This window comes from Phocoena phocoena, chromosome 15 (genome assembly GCF_963924675.1).
Source record: "Phocoena phocoena chromosome 15, mPhoPho1.1, whole genome shotgun sequence".
NCBI lineage: Eukaryota > Metazoa > Chordata > Mammalia > Artiodactyla > Phocoenidae > Phocoena > Phocoena phocoena.
This window is the reverse complement of record NC_089233.1, coordinates 37,750,371-37,771,509: the sequence shown is the minus strand read 5'-3', so window position 1 is coordinate 37,771,509 and position 21,139 is coordinate 37,750,371. Positions and strand designations below refer to the sequence as shown.

The 21,139-nt window shown below is 51.8% G+C and overlaps 1 protein-coding gene and 1 non-coding gene across 2 annotated transcripts in view; one reads left to right on the top strand and one right to left on the bottom strand.

Annotated features, from left to right (window-relative positions):
* Positions 1–214: 214 nt before the first annotated feature.
* TRNAD-GUC (transfer RNA aspartic acid (anticodon GUC)) lies at positions 215–287 on the top strand. Its single transcript has one exon. It is a non-coding gene; the product is annotated as a tRNA-Asp (tRNA).
* Positions 288–12,075: 11,788 nt separating this feature from the next.
* The window catches only part of LMF1 (lipase maturation factor 1), a 92,984-nt gene continuing 83,920 nt past the window's right edge, over positions 12,076–21,139 (bottom strand). The window contains exons 7-11 of the mRNA XM_065892306.1: positions 14,178–14,361; positions 13,705–13,858; positions 13,396–13,579; positions 12,628–12,740; positions 12,076–12,297 (exon numbers count right to left, since the gene is read on the bottom strand). Coding sequence (XP_065748378.1) covers positions 12,123–12,297; positions 12,628–12,740; positions 13,396–13,579; positions 13,705–13,858; positions 14,178–14,361 — 810 coding nt within the window. The 3' untranslated portion in view covers positions 12,076–12,122. The remainder of the gene's footprint in view (positions 12,298–12,627; positions 12,741–13,395; positions 13,580–13,704; positions 13,859–14,177; positions 14,362–21,139) is intronic.

Here is a 21,139-nt window from a genome sequence, read left to right as displayed (position 1 = left end):
GCATTATATATTTTTTGTGAGTTCAGAAACAAAATTTATTTTTTTTCCCCAGCATTTTTACATGGTTTCAGCCAAAGGGTTTTTGCAGTAGATTAGCTCACTGTGGTGAGATTTTTTAAAGGGACAACTTCTAGGTTAGAAAAAAGACAAGACGTCGTAAGAGATGGTGGGCCTCAACCTGGAAGCTAGCACAAGAAGACAAGAAAGAGGGAATTCCTTGGTGGTCCAGTGGTTAGGATTCCGTGCTGTCACTGCTGAGGGCCCAGGTTCGATTCCTGGTCAGGGAACTAAAATCTTGCAAGCCATGTGGTGTGGCTGGAAAAAGAAAAAACCCCAAACCCCCCAAAAACCAAAAAGGCAAAGAGCCTCAGGTAGGAAGAAGAGAAACGATACCGTCCACTATTTGCACATAAACTACAGGCACAACTCGGAGATGCCATGGGTTTTGGTTCCAGAACATCACAATAAAGCAAATCACATGATGTTTTGGTTTCCCAGAGCATATAAAAGTTACCTTTACACTGTAGTGTTGTCTATTAAGTGTACAATAGCATTATGTCTAAAAGAGTAGTAATGTTACATACATACCTTAATTTAAAAATGCTAATCATCATCTGAGCCTTAGTGAGTTGTAGTCTTTTTCCTGGTAGAGAGTCCTGCCTTGATGTTGATACCTGCTAACTGATCAGGGTGATGGTTACTGAAGGTTGAGGTGGTTGTGACAATTTCTTAAAATAAGATAATGAAGTTCGCCACATTGATTGACTCTTCCTTTCATGAATGATTTCTCTGTAGCATGCAATGCTGTTTGATAGCATTGTACCCATAGTAGAACTTCTTTCAAAATTGGAGTCAATCCTCTCAAACCCTGCTGCTGCTTTATCAACTAAGTTCATGTAATATTTAAAATTCTTTGTTGCCATTTCAACAGTCTTCATAGCATCTTCACTGGAGTTGATTCCATCTCAAGAAACCACTTTATTGCTCATCCGTGAGAGGCAACTCCTCATTCATTAAAAGTTTTGTCATGAGATTGAAGCAACTCAGTTACATCTTTAGGCTCACTTCTAATTCTAGTTCTCTTGCTATTTCTACCACATCTGCAATTACTTCCGCCACTGAAGTCTTGAACCCCTCAAAGTCATCCATGAAGGTTTGAGTCAACTTCTTCCAAACTCCTGTTAATGTTGATAATTTGACCTCTTCCCATGAATCATAAAAGTTCATAATGGCATCTAGGATGGTGAATCCTTTTCAGAAGATTTTCAGTTGACATCGCCCAGGTCCATCAGAGGAACCACTATCTATGGCAGCCATAGCCTTATGATATGCATTTCTTAAATAATAAGGCTTCAAAATCAAAAATTACTCTTTGATCCGTGGGCTACAGAATGGATGCTGTGCTAGCAGACAGGGAAATAGCATTAATCTCATTGTACACCTCTACCAGACCTCTTGGGTGACCAGGTGCATTGTCAATGAGTAGTGATATTTTGAATCTTTTTTTTTTTCTGAGCAGTAGGTGTCAACAGTGGGCTTATAATATTCAGTAAGCCATGTTGTAAACAGACGTGTCATCCAGGTTCTGTGGTTCCATTTATTGAGCATAGGAGAGTAGATTTAACATAATTCTTAAGGACTCTAGGATTTTCAGAATGGTAAATAAGCATTGGCTTCAACTTAAAGTCACCAGCTACATTAGCCCCTAACAAGAGAGTCAGCTTGTCCTTCGATGCTTTGAAGCCAGGCACTGACTTCTCCTCTCTAGCTGTGAAAGTCCTAGATGGCCTCTTGTTCTGATAGAAGGCTGTCTCGTCTACACTGAATATGTTGTTTGGTGCAGCCACCTTCATTAATGATCTCAGCTAGATCTTCCAGATCACTTGCTGCAGCTTCTACATCAGCATTTGCTGCTTCACCTTGAACTTTTATTTTATGGAGATGGCTTCTTTCCTTCAGCCTCACGAACCAACCTCTGCCAGCTTCAGGCTTTTCTTCTGCAGCTTCCTTGTCTCTCTCAGCCTTCACAGAATTAAAGAGAGTTAGCCTTGTTCTGAATTAGACTTTGGTTTAAGGGAATATTGTGGCTAGTTAGATCTTCAAATCTAGACTAAAACTTTCTCCATATCAGCAATAAGGCTGTTTCACGTCATCATTCATGTGTTCACTGGAGTGGCACTTTTAATTTCTTTCAAGAACTTTTCCTTTGCATTCACAGCTTGGCTGTTCGGTGCAAGAGGCCTGGCTTTTGGCCTACCTTGACTTTTGACATGCCTTCCTCACTAAATTTAATCATCTTCAGCTTTTGATTTAAAGTGAGAGACATGCAACTCTTCCTTTCACTTGAACACTTAGAGGCCACTGTAGGGTTATTAATTGGCCTAATTTCAATCTTGCTGTGTCTTAGGGAACAGGGAGGCCTGAGGAGAGGGAGACAGATGTGGGGAACGGCTGGTTGGTAGAGCAGTCAGAACACACACATTTATCCATTCAGTTCATGGTCTTACATGGGTACAGTTCATGGTGCCCAAAACAATTACAATAGTGGCATCAAAGATCACTGATCACATAGCACCATCACAAATGCAATATTTCAAACATTTTCATTATTTTTAAGAGAATTACTAAAATGTGACACAGAGACCTGAAGTTAGAAAATGCTGTTGAAAAATGGCACCCACAGACTTGATGCAGGGATGCTTCAATTTGTAAAAAACACTGATTTCTGTGAAGTGCAATAAAATGAGGTCTGCCTGTATTAGAACAAGAAACTTCAGCTTGCTGTGAGCAATGGGCCAGAGATAGTCAAGGCAGTTAAGAGAAGTGGGGGCTGAGACCGTGAGGTACCGGGATCGATGATAAAGCTGTAACAGCGTAGACCATGTGGAACAGCTAGACAGGTATGACCCCTAGAACAGTGAGCCACACTGCCCAGAGGCAGGGTCAGCTGCTGTCCACCCAGTGAGGTCAGTCCTGGTGGATGAGGTGGTCGCACACCTGTGGGGAGAGGGGTCAGGACCCCAGCTATGTCCCAGGGCCTTGCTAAGAAGCTGATCTGGGTGAGGGTGGGGCAGGCAGCCTCAGCAGAAAGCCCTCCAGATGTAGGTTTAAGAATCACCCACATTGGGCTTCCCTGCTGGCACAGTGGTTGAGAGTCCGCCTGCCGATGCAGGGGACACAGGTTCGTGCCCCGGTCCGGGAAGATCCCACATGCTGCGGAGCGGCTGGGCCCGTGAGCCATGGCCGCTGAGCCTGTGCGTCCAGAGCCTGTGCTCCGCAACGGGAGAGGCCACAACAGTGAGAGGCCTGCGTACTGCAAAAAAAAAAAAAAAAAATCACCCACATCACATAGCCACGGCTGCCCTTTCACTTGCTCAAGTTTTCCTCGTCTAACTGGTAGTTGCATGTGTGACTGTCTTTCCAAGACCATCAGTTAAAAGAGTGCCCATGTGTCACATGCTGGCTCTGGAAGCCCACCTTCCATCCCACTGGCTAATCAGAGCCTCATGTTTTAGCCTTAAGTGAATCCAGCCCTATGCGCTTAGCAAAAAAGGGATGAAGCACTTTATCTGTCTCACCGCCCCTCCCCCACCCCAACTGTTCTCACTAGATCTTGGCAGTGTGAGGTCTCACAGCCCCCTGTGGCAGGGTCTCAGGACACTCAGAAGGCTTATTTTTAAAAACTGAGAAGAAATTGACATTAACCATTTTACAGTAAACAGTCAGTGGCATGTAATATATCAGTGTTGTACAATTATCACCTCTATCTAGTTCCAAAATATTTTATCATCTCAAAAGGAAACCCTGTACCATTAGCAGTCACTCCCCATTCTCCCCTCCCCCCAGCCTCTGGCAACCACTAGTCAGCTCTCTATTTTTATAGATTTACCTGTTTTAGATATTTCTATAAATGGAATCATATTACAGGTGACCTTTTGTGTCTGGCTTATTTTACTGGGCATAATGTTTTCAAGATTTATCCACACTGTAGTGTGCACTGATACTTTATTCCTTTTTGTGGCTGAATAGTATTCCCTTGTATGCTTTGTTTATCCATTCATCTGTTGGTGGACATTTGTGTTGTTTCCACCTTTTGGCTATTGTGGATAATGATGCTGTGAACATTGGCATACAAGTATCTGTTTGAGTCCCTGATTTCAGTTCTTTTGGATATATACCTAGAAGTAGAATTGCTGGTTCGTATGGTAATTGACCCAACGTTTAACTTTTTGAGGAACTGTTAGATTTTTCCATAGCAGCTGCACCATTTTGCATTACCAATTGCAATGTACGAAGTTTCCAATTTTTCTACATCCTTGCCAACACTTGTTTTTTTCCATTAAAAAAAATCATAGCCATCCTCATGGGTGTGAAGTGGTATCTCATTGTGTGCATTTTCATGTGCATTTCTATGATTAAGGATTTTGAGCATCTTTTCATGTGCTTGTTGGCCATTTGTATGTCTTCCTTGGAGAAATGTCCATTCAAATAATTTTGAATTGGGATGTTTGTCTTTTTGTTGCTTAGTTGTAAGAGTTATTTATATATTCTCGATAGTAGTCTTATGAGATATACGACTTGAAAATATTTTCTCTCATTCTGTGGGTCATCTTTTCACTCTATGGCGTCTTTGTTTTTATTTTTTTTAATTGAAGTATAGTTGATTTACAATGCTGTATTTCTGCTGTACAGCAAAGTGATTCATTTATACATATATATGTTCTTTTTTTATATTCTTTTCCATTATGGTTTATCTCAGGATATTGAAAATAGTTCCCTGTGCTATACAGAAGGACTTTATTGTTTATCCATTCTATATGTAATAGTTTGCATCTGCTAACCCCAAACTTGATAGTGTCTTTATTTTTTAAACATCTTTATTGGAGTATAATTGCTTTACAATGGTGTGTTGGTTTCTGCTTTATAACAAATCAGCTATACATATACATATATCCCCAGATCTCTTCCCTCTTGCGTTTCCTTCCCTCCCACCCTCCCTATCCCACCCCTCTAGGTGGTCACAGAGCACCGAGCTGATCTCCCTGTGCTGAGGCTGCTTCCCACTAGCTATCTGTTTTACATTTGGTAGTGTATATATGTCCATGCCACTCTCTTTGTCCCAGCTTACCCTTCCCCCTCCCTGTGTCCTCAAGTCCATTCTCTAGTAGGTCTGTGCCTTTATTCCCGTCCTACCCCTAGGTTCTTCATAACCATTTTTTAAAAAGATTCCATATATATTTGGTAGCATATGGTATTTGTTTTTCTCTTTCTGACTTACTTTACTCTGTATCACAGACTCTAGGTCCACCCACCTCACTACAAAAGCTCAATTTCGTTTCTATTTATGGCTGAATAATATTCCATTGTATATATGTCCCACATCTTGATAGTGTCTTTAGATGCATAAAAGTTTTAAATTTGATGAAGTCCAATTTATCTTGGGTTATTGTTGCTCTTGCTTTTGGCATCATACCTAAGAATCCACTGCCAAATCCAAGGTCATGAAGAGTAACCATGTTTTCTTTCAAGAGTTGTAATAGTGTTAGCTCTTACATTTAGGTATTTCATCCATTTTGAGTTAATTTTTGAATATGGTGTGAGGTAAGGACCCAAGCTCACTCTTTAGCATGTAGATCCATTTTTCCCAGCATCAGTTGAAAAGACTATCCTTTTTCCATTGAATGGTCTTGGCACCCTTGTCAAAGGCCGTTTGGCCACACACACAAGGGTTTTTCTCTAGGCTCAGCATTCTATTCTGTTGGTCTGTGTGTCTGTCCTTGTGCCATGACCAGTTTTGATTACTTTGTACTGTTTTAAAATCAGAAGTGTGAGTTTGTCAGCTTTATTCTTCTTTTTCAAGATTGTTTTCATTATTTAGGGCCTCTTACAATTCCATATGGATTCGAGGATTGGTCTTTATATTTTTATAAAAAAGGCCATTGGAATTTTTTCAACTCTGTAGACACTTTGTTAGTATTGTCATCTTAACAATATTAGGCCATCAAGTCCATGGATATGGATGCCTTTCACTGCATTTATGTTTCCCTTGATTTCTTTCAGCAATGTTTTGTACTTTTCAGTGTACAAGTCATTTACCTCCTTGGTTAAATTTATTCTTGGGTATTTTATTCTTTTGGATGCTATTATACGTGGTATTGTTTCCTTAGTTTCTTTTTCAGACTGTTCATTGCAGGTACAGAAACACATCTGATTTTTTTTTTTTTTTTTTTTGCAGTACGCGGGCCTCTCACTGTTGTGGCCTCTCCCATTGCGGAGCACAGGCTCCGGACGCGCAGGCTCAACGGCCATGGCTCACGGGCCCAGCCACTCTGCGACATGTGGGATCTTCCCGGACCGGGGCACGAACCCGTGTCCTCTGCATCAGCAGGCAGACTCTCAACCACTGCGCCACCAGGGAAGCCCCCACATCTGATTTTTGTGTGTTGATCTTATACCCTGCAACTTTGCTGAATTAGTTTATTAGCTCCCGTAATATTTTTGTGGATTGCTGGAATTTTCTATATTATAGGATTATATCATCTGTTAATATAGTTTTACTTCTTCCTCTCCAATTCATAGCCTTTTAATTATTTTTCTTGACTAATTGCTCTGGCTAGACCTCCAGTACAGTGTTGAATAGTGGTGAAAAGGGGCATCCTTGTCTTGGTCTTGGTCATAGAGGGAAAGTTTTCAGTCTTTCACCATTGAGTATGATATTAGCTGTGGAGTTTCCATACATGCCTTTTATTACGTTGAGGAAGTTCCCTTCTATTCCTAGTTTTCTGTTTTTTCTTTTTTGCGGTACGTGGGCCTCTCACTGTTGTGGCCTCTCCCGTTGCGGAGCACAGGCTCCAGATGCGCAGGCTCAGCGGCCATGGCTCATGGGCCCAGCTGCTCCGCGGCATGTGGGATCTTCCCAGACCGGGGCACGAACCTGTGTCCCCTGCGTCACCAGGGAAGCCCTTGAGTGGTTTGTATCATGAAAGTGCGTTGGATTTTTTTCAAATGATTTTTCTGCATCAGTTGAGATGATCATGTTTTTCTTTCTGCCCCTGTATTCTGTTAATGTGGTGTATTACATTGATTTTCTTATGTTGAACCACTCTGGCATTCCTAGGATAAATACCACTTGGTCATGGCATATAATCCTCTTAATATGCTGATAGGTTTGTTTTGCTAGCATTTTGTTGAGCATTTTTGTATCTCTGTTCACGAAGGATAGTGGTATCTTTGTCTGGCCTTGTTACCAGGGTCATACTGGCCTCCACAGCATGTTAGGAAGTGTTCCCTCCTCTTTTAAAATTAATTAATTAATTAAATTTTGGCTGTGTTGGGTCTTCGTTGCTGTGCCTGGGCTTTCTCTAGTTGCGGCGAGCGGGGTCTATCTTTTGCTGCAGTGCACGGGCTTCTCGTTGCGGTGGCTTCTCTTGTTGTGGAGCACGGGCTTCAGTAGTTGTGGCTTCTGGGCTCTGAAGCGCAGGCTCAGTAGTTGTGGCACATAAGCTTAGTTGCTCTGAGGCATGTGGATCTTCCTGGACCAGGGCTCAAACCTGTGTCCCCTGCATTGGCAGGTGGATTCTTAACTACTGCACCACCAGGGAAGTCCTACCTCCTTTTCTAATTCTTTGGAAAAAGTTTTGGAAGGATTGGTGTTAATTTTTAATTCTTGGGAGAATTCAGTAACAAAGCCATCTGATGCAGTAATTTTCTCTGCTGGAGGTTTTGATTACTGATTCAATCTCCTTACTTGCTACAGATCTCTTCAAATTTCCTATTTCTTCCTGAGTCACTTCTAGCATTTTGTGTATCTTTAGAAATTTGTCCACTGTCTAGGTTACCTGATTTGTTGGCTACAGTTGTTCATACTGTTCTCTTGTAATCCTTTTTATGTCTGTAATGTTGGTAGTAATGTCCCCACTTAACTTTGATTTTAGTTATTTGTATCTTCTTTTTGTCAGTCAAGCTACAGTTCTGTCAATTTTGCTGATTACTTTAGGAGCTTTAAAGGTCAGTTTGCTGACATGTGAATTCCACCTTACCTAGTGGCTTTGGAACTGAATCCCTGGGGACAAAGGTCCATGGTATCCTCAGGCTGTGGGATACAGGGCAGGGATGGATCCAGGGGACAGATTGTCATGATGCTAACTGAACTAGGGAACCCCTCAGCAGAGGGATGCAAGTAGCTGTCTCAGAATTGGAGTTATCCTTTCTACCAGAATTTGTTCACTTGTGAAAGGGGCATTAATCCAGGGTACTGGAGGCATGGGGGGCGGTGAGGGGTGCTGGGAGTGGCAAACACGGTGATAAAATTCAAGGTAAAAGACTGCCTCCCAAATCCATTCGTTTGAATATTTAAATCCCCACCTCTATTATTTGATGTGTTAAGAGGACATCACAGTCTCTAGAATTCACAAAGCCCACAGTGGTCAACAGAGCCTGTGGGTGTAGCCACTTGTGTGTGTGGGGTCCTTAGCTGTGTTTCCTAGAAATCAGGAGGGATAGAAAGAAAGAAAGTCTGCAACTCGAGGAGATGACGGAAGGCAAACCTGAAAAAGGTGGAAGGAAATAACAACGTATGTATGTGAAACAGAAAGTGGAAGAGGACAGTTGACTGAAGAAGCCAAAGCTGGAGCTGTGAGAAGACTGACGAGGAGACAAGAGAGAAGCCCTGGATGAACATCAGGAGGGAGAAGCCTCACTCCACGGTGGGGCCCAGAGGTGGTGGGGGACGCTGGGGACAATGGAGGAAGGCAGCGAAGCGCTCCACGACAGCTCAGGTTTTCTGCGTCTTCACAGGCCCGTTCTAATAACTGGTAACATGCTTGAACTCAACACGCATTGATGTGGAGATCTTCCTGCTCCCACAGAGCCACCAGGCTGGGAGTTTGCTGACCCTGTCCCTGCAGAGCTGGTGGCCTAAGAGTGCAAAGTGTCAGGCCATGCCCATGCAGATGCAGAAGCCCAGGGAGAGGAGGGCTTGTGAACCCTGCCCAGGGAACTAGGCTGCACAGAGGGTGGGCTTGGCCTCAGCAGGCACCCAAGATGCACTGATCACCTCTGAGTGAAAACCTCTTGGTGAAGGGGAAGATGCCCAGAGGCCCTCTGACAGAGGGAGGCTGGTACACACCCTCCTTGTGGGGACGGGACCTGCACCCAAACCCCTCGCCCTGTCCTGGAGCAAGAGGGAGACAGTGGGTCCTCCCTGAGACAGGCCCCTGGCAGAGCCCACAGCTTTGGATGGGCCGACAGCCAGGTTCAGTGGATCACCTGAGCTCAGCCACTGCCCTGTGACTGGAGTCCTGAGTCCCACGTCCCATCCTGGAGCAAGAGGGCTGAGCACAGCGCCCTCCAGTTGGAGAGCTGGGCGGGGTGGGGGGCTGGACACACTCTGCAGCCTATGGGGTCCCGGCTGGGCCTGGGTGTTGCTGCCAGCACCGGACAGACCCCATTCAGATGTGAGAGCCATGGTGCAGAGTGCTCTGCAGGGGGAGACACCCTCAGATTGGGTGGGGGTCTCAGCGAGGGCCAGCTTGTCAGGCAGTGGTTTCCAGGGGGCATCGGCTCAAGAGAGCAGGTGGAAAGAACAGATCTGAAATTCCCATCCCAGTCCCTCTGGAAGTCAGGGTGTCCTGGTCATGCCCTGCTCACCCCTCTCCAGGGCAGCCCCTCCCGCAAGCAGGCCACCCCTCCTGTGGTCTGAGAAGACTCCTGCTGCCACCTCCCCAGGAGCCTCAGGCTGACTCCTGGTTTTAGAAGGTGAAATTCAGTTTCCAACATGCATCTGAGCCTCTTGTTGAATAAGGCGGACCCTCACCTGCAAGCATCCCCTGCTGCCAGGTGGATGATTCATGGGGACACATGAATCATGTGCCGGGAGGGGCGAGCCAAGGCCCCACCTTGTGTCCCTGCCCTGCACTCGCGCCCCCCCCCCCCCGCCCGCCCCCTGCCCCCGAAACAGCTGACTGTCCTGAAGCTGGACTGAGGCAGCATCAGGTGGAGCAGACGTTAAGTGACTGGGCCTCTCTCCTTCATCAGGTCAACAGTGTATCCAGCACTGGGGGGCCAGGATGAGCCCCCCGCCAACCCGTGTGTGACCAGGAGCAGCCTGGAGTCCAGCAGAGGCAGGAGAGGAGGCCCTGGGAGAGGTGAGCACCACGAGCTACCAGTGCAAAGGCCCTGGGGCCCAACACGGCTGGTGGGCATGCGGGATGGAGAGGATGCAGGGGCGTGGGCGGAGGTGATAGGCAGGGACCCCAGGTTCATGCTCAGTGAGGTGGGGGCCCTGGGAGGGCTCTGAGTGGATGGGAGGGCTCTGAGTGGAGGAGAGGTGCAGTCTGGCTGTCCTTGATGGGAGGGTGTGGTCTCAGGACAGGCTCTGAAGGTGGGGCTGGCACCCTTTCTGGCAGATGGGTGGGCCCTGGGGGACCAGAGCCTCTGGAAGGGTGTGCAGGTCTGGCAGAGTCTTTGGTTTGTTAGAGGGCCATGTGCCCACCCTGACCAGGGATCACCTGGGACATCCCCCAGGGTGAGGATGCTGCCCTGTCCCAGGAGGGGTGGGGCCACTTAATTCCTGCCCCCCCCCCCGCCCCCCGGATGGGCTCAGGGCTTCCTGTGTCACTCCTGCCACCGGCTCCAGCCCCGGCCCCACCCAGCCCATAGGTCTAAGCACAGCCTCCTATGTATGTCTGGGGGGCTGTCCCAGGAGCCTTGGGGGGCACAGCTGGACCAAGGCTCAGAGAGGAGCCCACACCAAGGAGTGCTGGGGGCCTCCCCTGCCTGAGCCCTGGGTGGCAGCGAGCCCAGAGTGTGGTGGGAAGGGCTGGCAGAGCAGGGACCCACCATGGCTCCTGGCAGGGAGGCCACCTGTGGTTCTGGGGCTGAAGGACCACCCCGAGCCAAGACACAGCATCTCCTCAGGCCCCCTACCCACCCTGGGCCCCACAGGGGCACCCCTGGTGCTCCTACCCATTGGCAGGGTCCCAAGGACAGCCCCCCGGTAAGGGCTGCCCATTCCAGCAGGCTGGTGGTAGTTTTACGCAGCTGCTGCAGGCAGACTTGCTGGCTCCAGGCTCCTTGTCTGAGGCCCTGTCTGTCCTGCGACAGACACAGGGCGCCTGTTTGCCTGCGAGCGGGAACACAGCCTCTCTTGTTGGCACCTGGGCCGGCCAGGCCCCCAGGCAGGCGGGAGGCCTCCACACAGATCCACACTTGTGCCCACCTCAGCCTGGCCTCCTAGCCTGAACCACCTCATTCCCGCTGGGACCCTCCACAGTGCGGCAGGCGCCCCGGATGGTGGGGGGCAGGTGGGTGTCCACTCACCGCTGACATCAGGCTGGATGGTGGGGGGCAGGTCGGTGTCCACTCACTGCTGACATCAGGCTGTAGAGGTTCTGGGCCACAGCCCAGTAGGGTTGCCAAGCAACACACCAACCTGCAGTGACTGGGCCTCAGAATCGCTGCCCTGGGGACCCCGGCGCCCAGGCTGGGGCTGACCACCCTGCTGTCCCGTCCTCCCACCCTAGGTCAGGGAGCAGGAGGCTCCAGGTGTGAGACTGGGCAACGTGGTCACAAAGGAGGGGAGGAGGCGCCTCACTCAGGGCTGGTGGGGGTGGCCCACCCAAGGAGGACAGAGGCCCTCTGTCCACACCTTCGGGTGCTGGTCACTGTGGAGAAGAGCATATGTGGGCGCATGTGGGTTCTGAGAGGGAGCCCTGACTACTTCCTCGCGCAGGACCCTCCTGGACGTGGTGGGGACCCGCTTGGGGGAGCAGAGAGGAGAGGCAGGCTTTCTTCTTGGCCGCATGGGCAGGTGGTCCTGGGACAGACCAGAGCTGGGTGCAACATCGGGATGCTGGTGTCTGGGGTGGGGGGGTGCCTGGTGACAAGGGGCGCGATCTGGGTGGAGCAGGGCTGGGGGCTTTCTGGGGATTCCTCTGACGAACCCAAAGTGAAGAGACTTGGGAACCACGGGGACTGACTGTGGCACAGATGACCACCCAGGACCCTGGCAGCCCCTCCTCTCTGGGTCAGCTTCCCTGGATGTCCTTGTGGAGACCCCACTCAGAGCAGCCAGCCCACGGTCTTCCCACTTTATTTCTTGGGGCACAAGCCCTGGGCCACCTCTATTCGGGTTTGGGGTACGGCCACTCCCGTGACCTGAAGTAACCCTTCAGGTCCTGAAAGCTGAGTGGGGGGAAGTAGGGGCCGAGCCTCTTCCGGATCCACCACTTGCCCTCAGCGGCGTGTGTGCCCCCGGGGCGGCTGAACTTGTACCTGTAGTGCTCTCCCCGGACCCACCTGCAGAGCAAGGGCAGCACAGTTAGTCAGCCTCCGCCCCCAAGACAGGCCTGGAGCCCTCAGAGGGAGAGGCCACCCAGGGGAAGCCAGAGAGCCCCAAGGAGCCCCTGGCACAACCAGGCCCCTGACCAGATGATGGCGGGGCGGGCGGGGCTCTGGAACCGGGAGGGCCGAGTGCTCAGAGCCAATCGGGCCGAGCCCCGCATCCTTTCAGCAGGTGGGCCCAGCCCCCAGAGCAGACCCCTGCATTTCGGGAGAAGCCCTGAAAGGCAGCTGCAGTTGGCGGGGGTGGGGTGGGGTGTGTGTCCCTGTCTGGGAGGGGAATCTTACCTGGGCGGTGCCCTGCCTGCGAAGGGGTTAAGGGCCAGCAGGGATAGGGCCTGGGCGTCGTTGGCCAGGAGCTTGCCTGCCAGGTGGATGATCCACTCGTTGTGCTCGTAGGTCTGGGGGTGAGAAGAGGACAGGGCGCAGATAGCTGGGTGCCTGCACTGCCACCGGGCCCTTGGAGAGCCCCGTGGATGTGTGCTTTCCACCCCCTCCCTCTTGATGGTCACCCGGCCTTCAGTCTGTTGTCCTGGGGGCACCTGATTCCAGTGTGGCTGGCAGCCAGCCTCTCTTGAGGGGGCGCTGCGCTGGGGGCCTATGCTGCAGTTCTTTGGTTTGGGACCACCTCCTTCCTGTTCTTGCAGGGCCCCCGGTCCTGCTCGCTCTCCTGGGCGCTGCCGCCACTGTGCTGTCCGCAGGGACCTGGATGGAGTGGGGCTGTTCCCAGTTCACCTGTCAGCTTTGTCACCTGCCGGGCCAGGGATTTCGGGCAAGTGACCGAGCCCGCCGGAGGCTATCTTCCTGGGCAAGAAGGGATGGCAACAATGCTGCAGCCTCTGTGGACACTGGCTGCCCCAGCGTTGGCCACGCATGCCTCGGCCCCTCTGGTGGAAGCGCTCTGAGAAGCCGGCTGTGAGGCCCAGCCCTGGGCACCCACAGATCCCTGTGCGAGGGCCGTGCCAGGAGCCTGGGAAGGTTCCCCACGGGCTGTGCCCCAGCACAGGATTCCCGGGCCTCGCCGTGTCGGCGGGGCCTCCCCACCGAGGGCCTCACCTGGAAGGCGGCGAACCACATAAGCCAGTCCAGGCGGTGGTGGTACGGGGAGATGAGGCATGGCCGCCGCTTCAGGTCACCGGGCTTGCACTTGAACTCGTAGTCCTCCCACTTGGCGTCTGGTGCGCTGGCATTGGGGCTGGCGGTGCCCTGCAGGATGACTTCCGTGCGTTCCTTGGTGATGCTGGGTGGGGGGGAGACCAGTCAGGGCTGCACCTCCCCACCCTGACCCCAACCCCTGACCTGAGCAGACCAGGGCAAGCCTCACCCTCACGTCTCCCCACTGGGGTCATGGTGGCCCCGAGGTACCTGCCAAAGGCCCCATATGTGTTGACGATCCGGAGAGGGTTGAAGGAGCTGTTCATGACCTGCTGGGGGCTCAGCAAGTTGAGTACCACAGGGACGCTGAGCCAGGCGACCAGGACGCCCAGCGCCAGGTTGACTGTGTGCCGTGCCACGCTGCCTGCCGGGAGGGGGAATAGTGGGTGGGCTCCTGCCCCCAGGCCTGGCCTCTGTTCGGCCCCTTGGGCCCACAGAAGCCGAGGGAGGTGCTGCTGCCCCCACCACAGCAGCTCCCTCTTAGGCCCCCCAGCTGAGGTCACTGGGCCTCCCTTCCTGAGGACCAGGACACACTGTCCATACCAAGCAGACAGGAGTGACCCTGTCCAGGCATGGAGATGCTGCCCTGTCTCCCAGGGCACTGGTGTGGGCACAGGGCTGGGTGCCATCAACTCGAGACCACCCGGGCTGCCCAGCCACATCCGCCTTCAGGTGTCACCCACCGTGTGTCCGTGGGGCCCTGGCCCCTCGAGCTTCCTCCTCCTGCATCCTCAGGACTTGGTCCTTGAGGGAGCCGGGCCCCGAGGGAAACAGGAAGCCCAGAGTGACATCATCGAAGCAGGCGAGGCTGGGCACGATGGTCAGCCAGTTCAGGAAGCTCAGATTCCCGCTGATGATGAGGACCATCTGGGGGTGGAGAGAGAGATCCCTTCAGCCACTGCATTTCATGTGCTCCATGGTGATGCATGGAGTCCACACCAGAGGCATGGGGGCTTGGGGTCCCGTCCTTCCCAGCAGCCTGTGCTGACCCCCAGATGCCCAGGAGGCCCAGGCCCCAAGCCCCCCGACAGGCCACTTGCCCCGCCTCCCTCAGACCAACCCCACAATGTCTACATCCTAAATGATCTCAGAGGCAGACGCTACCCAGTGCCTCTGGTGAGGACCCCACCTGTCAACACTGTGATTCCAGCCTCTGACCCTGCTTGGAGGCCACTGAAGTTACACAACTGGGAGGCGACAAGTTTGTGTTTGTGGCAACTGTCACCGTGACTGTTAATCAACAGGCCCTGGGTAGCCCCAGGACTCCAGCTGGCTGCTCAGTGGTCCACCCAGGTGTCGGGGTCAGGACCAGCCCCACGGCACCTGTGGTACATGCCCCTCACAGGGGTGGGGGTGCTTAGGACAGGCTTGTAAGTTGTTTTAGTGACTTGAAACTGGCACCTTCCTGCCTGATTTTGACCCTGTTGTCAAGGATGCGGGCGGGAATAGGGAGTGGGTGGTCTTCAGTTGAGGGGAGGAGAGGCTGCAGGGTTCACATCCCACCCACCCTCCCTACCAGGTGCCAGGCTCTCCTAGAGCAAAGGTGGAACAGAGCAGCCCCCCAGGCAGACGCCTCTGATTGTGGAGCCCCAGGGACCCCAGTGCCAGCTGCACCCAGAGCTTCCTGTGGGCTGGGTGAGGAGATTCCAGGTGACCACAGTGGGAGGGCAGGCTGGAGGCTGGGGAGGGCAAGAGGCAGAGCCGAGGGCTTCTGGGGTGCAGCCCAGGACACCCCCATGCCTCCCTAAGCTGGAAGTCCTAGCAGAACCCGGAGCCAGTCCTCCGTCAGATGTACGACTGCCAGCTGCAGCCTTTTCATTACACAGTTTTCAAAGAGGCGAAGTTTACGTTTTTAGGAAGTCCAAGTTATCAATTTAAAAAAACTTTACAATTCTGCTTTTTGTGTCCCATCTAAGAAATCTTTTCCTCCTTCAAAGATGTAAAGATCTTCTAAAAGTTTTACAGGTCTGGCTATTATGTTTAGGTCTCGGATCCATTTCGAATTAGTTTTTTATGAAAGGTGTGATGTAAGGTTCACACCAGCCAGCTCTGCTCTGGTCCAGGCTCTGCCCCTCGCTGGGGAGGGGCGGGTAAGACTTGGGAGGGACCAGGGCCTCTGGGATGACCGGGGTGTTAGGTGCTGGGAGGTGAGAGCACACGGGTCCACGGCGGACGTGTCTAAAGGGAGACAAACTGCCTCAAGCACGTGCCTCAGAAAAGGGGAAACAAGACACTAGGAGCCACAGGTCAGCAAAGTAGAAGGAAATGGGGACCAGCACCACCAGTAAATAAACCCACAATGAAAATGGTACAGTCGCCACAGTGACAAGAGAAATAAGGAGATTTTCAACTGTCCAACCAAATGGACACATTTCTGCAAAAAATAAGACCTGAACGAGCAGACAGCCCCTGAGTAGCAGAACGGCCATGTCCCTGTCCAGGTCACTCACGCGCACCTGCTGGGGCCCTGCGGGCCTCCCTGCACAGGAGCCGACGGGTTGGAGCCACATGGGGACATCGAGGAAGGAGGTGAGACCAAAGACTCAGGCCAGGGGCCCCACGGCCGGATGAGACTCAGCTGACACCCAGCTCCTCAATTTCTGATTTGTAATTAAAGCTGGGTCTTGATCCTAGTGACTGGGGAGAACGTGAGGTCACAGATGCCGGCCTCAAAAGGGTCTGGAGAGAGAGGAGCTAGGCTTTCAATAGGTCAGTTTTATGGATCACGATAGGATCTTACAGTGTGTGGCAGGAGATGGTGTGGATTCACAGCTCTTCCTGGATTAATTTGGAAAACCAGTTTTCCTGGTTCTGAGGCCCAAACTAATTATTTCTTATTCTTCACTGTCTAGGATGTTAACAAAGCCCTGTGCCCAAAATGTGCCCGCCCTGGGCTGGTGGTCTCTCCTGCAGCCCTGCCTGGCCCGTCGGGGTCCCTGGGCCTCTGGTCTCGAGCTGCTTCGGGCCGACTGGGCTTCGCCCTGGAGTTTCCTGAAAACTGCTGGCTCCTGACAGTCTGGGTTTGTGGTGCCGCCAGGCCCTCTTCCACTGCGGGGGACAGCGGGGGTCCCGTGGCCTGGGCCCAGCTTCCCCGTGGACAGCACTGGGGGGCCCGACCTTCAATTCTCATCTCCCAGACCAGCAAGACCTCAGATGCTCCACTAGCTCCTCCACTGCGTCAGCAAGGGGCTTAAGGGGAACGGTCCCTGTGCCCCTCCTGACACCTCCTGACAAATGCGTTTTGCTTTGGGGTGGGATGGTCAGCTGCATGGGGGTCCCCTTTTCTCCATGGCTCAGCTGTGCTCAGGAGTGGTGATCAAGGGTGAGAACAGGCCGCTTCCCCGAGGGCCTGCCATCCTGGTGCAGCTGTCGGGGCCACATGGGTGACAAGAGCCCTCTACTGCCTAATTCTTGGATGAGACGGCGGCCAAAGCTGGGAGAAGCACCCGGCGCATGGCAGCCTCCAGCTAGAAGACACCTCCGCACCTGGCCTGGGGGCTCCTGCCTATGTCCCACAGCCCTTGGGAAGAGGCATGCGGGCAACAGCCCGCCTTGTTCGCCCATCACACCGCCCCTCAGGGCTGGTCCACACTCAAACCTGGCAGGCAACTGATGGGCAGCTGTGTCCTCTGCAGCCACCAGCCCAAGCCATCAGCACCCACCTCTCCACTGACACTCAAACTGCTGGGAAACATGGCCACCATAACGCTGCAAAGCAGGGCAGCCGCGGGCTTCCTGGGGGGCCTACCTGCCCGAGTTCACCCCAGACGGTCTACTCACCAACCTCTCCAGGTGTAGCTGGTGCAGCCTACACCCTCGCTGAGGCACAGCCTCGCTTTGTGGCCACTCGGGGCTCCCGAGACCCCAGAGGCGTCCAGAGAAACACAGACAAGACACTGCTAATTTGAAGGACTGCGATCAGTAAACGGCATCTACTCGTCTACACCCTCATGTGTAACACGCACAACGTTAAAACCCTAATAGGTGAAAAGCAGAATGAATGATGCTGAAGTCTGAATTAGTGATTTAGAAGATTGATTTGAGAAATCCTTCCAGAATGTGGTGCAGAAATGGGAGAACCTTTGAGGGAAACTACAGATTCAGCAGAGTCAACGGCTACACAATTGACTTTCCTGGATGAGAATGATGTAAAAATAGACTCGGCACTCTCGAGGCGGAAGGAGGCCTGGGCCTCGGGGGATGAGGGGTGCAGGACCAGTTACCGGAGCAGGACCTGGGCCCACACATGTTCTGGCCATTTCTCGTTTCCAAGGATGAATCATAAGTAAAACAGTATAAGCATTTAGACTGAAAAATATAAACAATGAGAAGAAAAGGAAAGAAAAGTGAGGAAGGTGGCCCAAGGAGGTGGGACCCTTGAAGTAGTCGCCACTCACCTCCATGAACAAGAGAAGTAGGTGGGCAGCAGTGGGAACATAAAGGACGACCAGAATGCAGCTGCTGGGCCTGGCCCCAACTGAGAGCTGAGCACAAGGCCCGGTGTCACCCTAGGACCCACTGCCCTAACCGAGGACGAGGCCCAAGGACAACCTGCCAGCCGTCCATTTCCTCCTGCGTCTCCCCCTCCCAGGCGTGCACTTCCTCTTGCTCCACTGAGCTGAGTTTCCCAAGACCCAACCTGCCCCCACGGCCACCTCCTTTACCCTGGAGAAGCAGGGCTACCCCTTGGAACCCAGGTCCACGTCCATCCTGCCTCATCGCTCAGTGGCCTCATGTTGACTTCAAGGCTAAAACTCCACCAGCGACGCTTGCTTCAGGCCAAAAGGGAGGTAGCGGTGCTGGACCCTCAAAGCGACTGTCTGAGATGCAGGCCTGGGCACTGAGGGAGGGCAGGGCAGGGGGCAGAGCCTGAAGCTGGGGGAGCTCGAGGGGCTGGCTTGCCACATGCCACGTGGACGCAGCAGCCAGGAGCTGTGGGTCCTGCCTGGGTCCCCGCGGCTGCTGAGCTCGCAGGGTGGAGACTCCGTGAGGACAAGGAAAGCACACGACCAAGGCTGTTGCCATCGCTGAGCTCATGTGGGTCTAGAGGACCTTCCAGTCCTGCGAACCCGTGTGGAGAGACGTGGAGAGCCAGGCTGAGGCCCTGTCCTGTGGAACTAGGCTGGCCCTACAGGGAAGGCACATTCAGACCTGCCCAGGAGGCTCTGAAACTGATTTGCAAGTCAATTAGCTGCTGTCAGGAGAGAATCAACAACACCAGTGTCCAGCACCCAATCAAAAGTTAACAGACTCCAAGTTGGTAGTTAGTAGCCTGCAAGGCACTAGCAGAGACAAAACAGGCTGGGAGCAGAGTCAGAAACCAGAGATGGCCTGGAGCCAGTAGATAAGAATGTGAAAACAGCTACTGTCAAAAATTAAGGGGTTTAGGGCTTCCCTGGTGGCGCAGTGGTTGAGAGTCCGCCTGCCGATGCAGGAGACACGGGTTCGTGCCCCGGTCCGGGAAGATCCCACATGCCGCGGAGCGGCTGGGCCCGTGAGCCATGGCTGCTGAGCCTGCGCGTCCGGAGCCTGTGCTCCACAGCGGGAGAGGCCACAACAGTGAGAGGCCCGCGTACCGCAAAACAAAAACAAAAACAAAAATTAAGGGGTTTAAAAGAAAACAAACACAGTCATAAGAGAAATATGAAAATGCCAAAGAATAACCAGATGATAATTTGAGAGTTTAAAAGGTAATACAGGGACTTCCCTGGTGGTGCAGTGGTTAAGAATCCACCTGCCAATGCCTGGGATACAGGTTCTATCTAGGGTCTGGGAAGATCCCACATGCCATGGAGCAACTAAGTCTGTGCACCACAACTACTGAGCCTGCGCTCTAGAGCCCAAGAGCCACAACTACTGAAGCCTGTGCACTCTAGGGCCCATATGCCTCAACTACTGAGCCCATGTGCTGCAACTACTGAAGCCCGTGCCCGTAGAGCCCATGCTTTGCAACGAGAAGCCACTGCAATGAGAAGCCCGTGCACCGCAACAAAGAATGGCCCCTGCTCACTGTAACTAGAGAAAGCCCGCGCACAGCAACGAAGACCCAACGCAGCTAAAAAAAAAAAAGGTAATACAGTCAGTCCCCTACATATGAACCTTCAAGTTGTGAACTTTCAAAGATGTGAACATGTATTCACAAGTCCAATCACATAAGTTAGTTCACGTGTCTGGCATACACTGTCACGTGCGTGCATCCTCTACAAGTGGTGTGCTTCTGGGTACTGTACAGTGCTGTATAGAGTACAGTAGTACAGTAGCTTTATTTCAAGCCCAGGATGTCTGGAAGCAAGCGTAAAAGTGCTGATGTAGCTGGTACTGCTAAGAAGCACCAAGCGCCAAGAAAGGATGAAGAGAGACAAGAGGAACAAGAAGTAACTGAAGAACCAAAGAGATTCACGGACGATGCAGAAAATGGCAAGGGGATTTTCTTTATTTGAGGAGGCACTGTTAGTTTTTGAGGCACAGGACCTGAATGTAGAATGGTATATGAAGGTTGCAGCAGCCGTTCAGAATGCAATCCAGTGCTACCATGTCATCTATGATGAGAAAAAAAGAGCTACTACCCAGACATCACTGGATCGTTTTTTCAAGAGGGTAGGTAGAATTGAATCCAGCCAGGAACCAGAACCTGTGCCATCAACGTCAGGCGAGAGTGAAACTGCAGCTTGCCCTCGTCTCCTATTGCTAATGATCCTTCAGCTCTACCATCTCCCACCCCCTCTCCCCGCTCCAGTCAGTAACTCTTCTTGCCTGTTCACTCGATGCCAGCCCCTGTGTGCCAGCTGTTGTACTGGACTACTTTTCAAGGTACTGCAAGATTAAAATTGTTTATTTTTTGTGTTTGTTTTTTAAGTATTATTTGTGTGAAAAGTATTATAAACCTATTACAGTACAGTACTATATAGCCGATTGTGGTAGTTGGGTACCTAGGCTAGCTTTGTTGGACTTACAAATTGGACTTATGAATGTGCTCCTAAAACAGAACTTGTTCGTATGTAGGGGACTTACTGAATACAAAACAGATAATTTACTGGATAGGCTTTTGACAAAACTGACACTGTAAAGGAAAAAGTCAGTGAATATGAGCCCAGAACAACAGGAACTTTGCAAAGTGAAGCACAAGGAGAAGCAAAGCTGAGCAGAGCCTGCGCAGCCCCTCAGGGCCTAGGGGACAGCACCCACTGGCCTGACAGATGTGTGATTTAAGCCCCAGGAAGGGAAGGGGGCAGACACAACATGAAGAAAATTCTCCTCATTGAACAGAACTATAAACGCACAGGTCACAGAAGCCTAAGAAATCTCAAAGAGGATAAACTCAAAGAAAGCCACACCTAAGGCACATCAAACCAAATTGTTGAAAAACTGTGAAAAAGGGAAAAATCGTAGAAGCAGTCAGAGGGGAAAAGTCGCAGACAGAGGAGTGGGGCTAAGGGTCCCGCAGACTCCCCAGCAGAGACGCTGCGGGCAGAGACCATGGACAGCTGAAGGGAAGACATCCACCAGCAGCCTCTGCTAAGAAATGTTAGAAAACCAAATGAAACATCCCTCAGGCAGAAGAAAAATGACTGGGTTGCACACACAGGAGGGCAGGGGGCTGGAAACTGTAAGCCCGTGGGCGATTGTTAAACACAGACAACCAGCT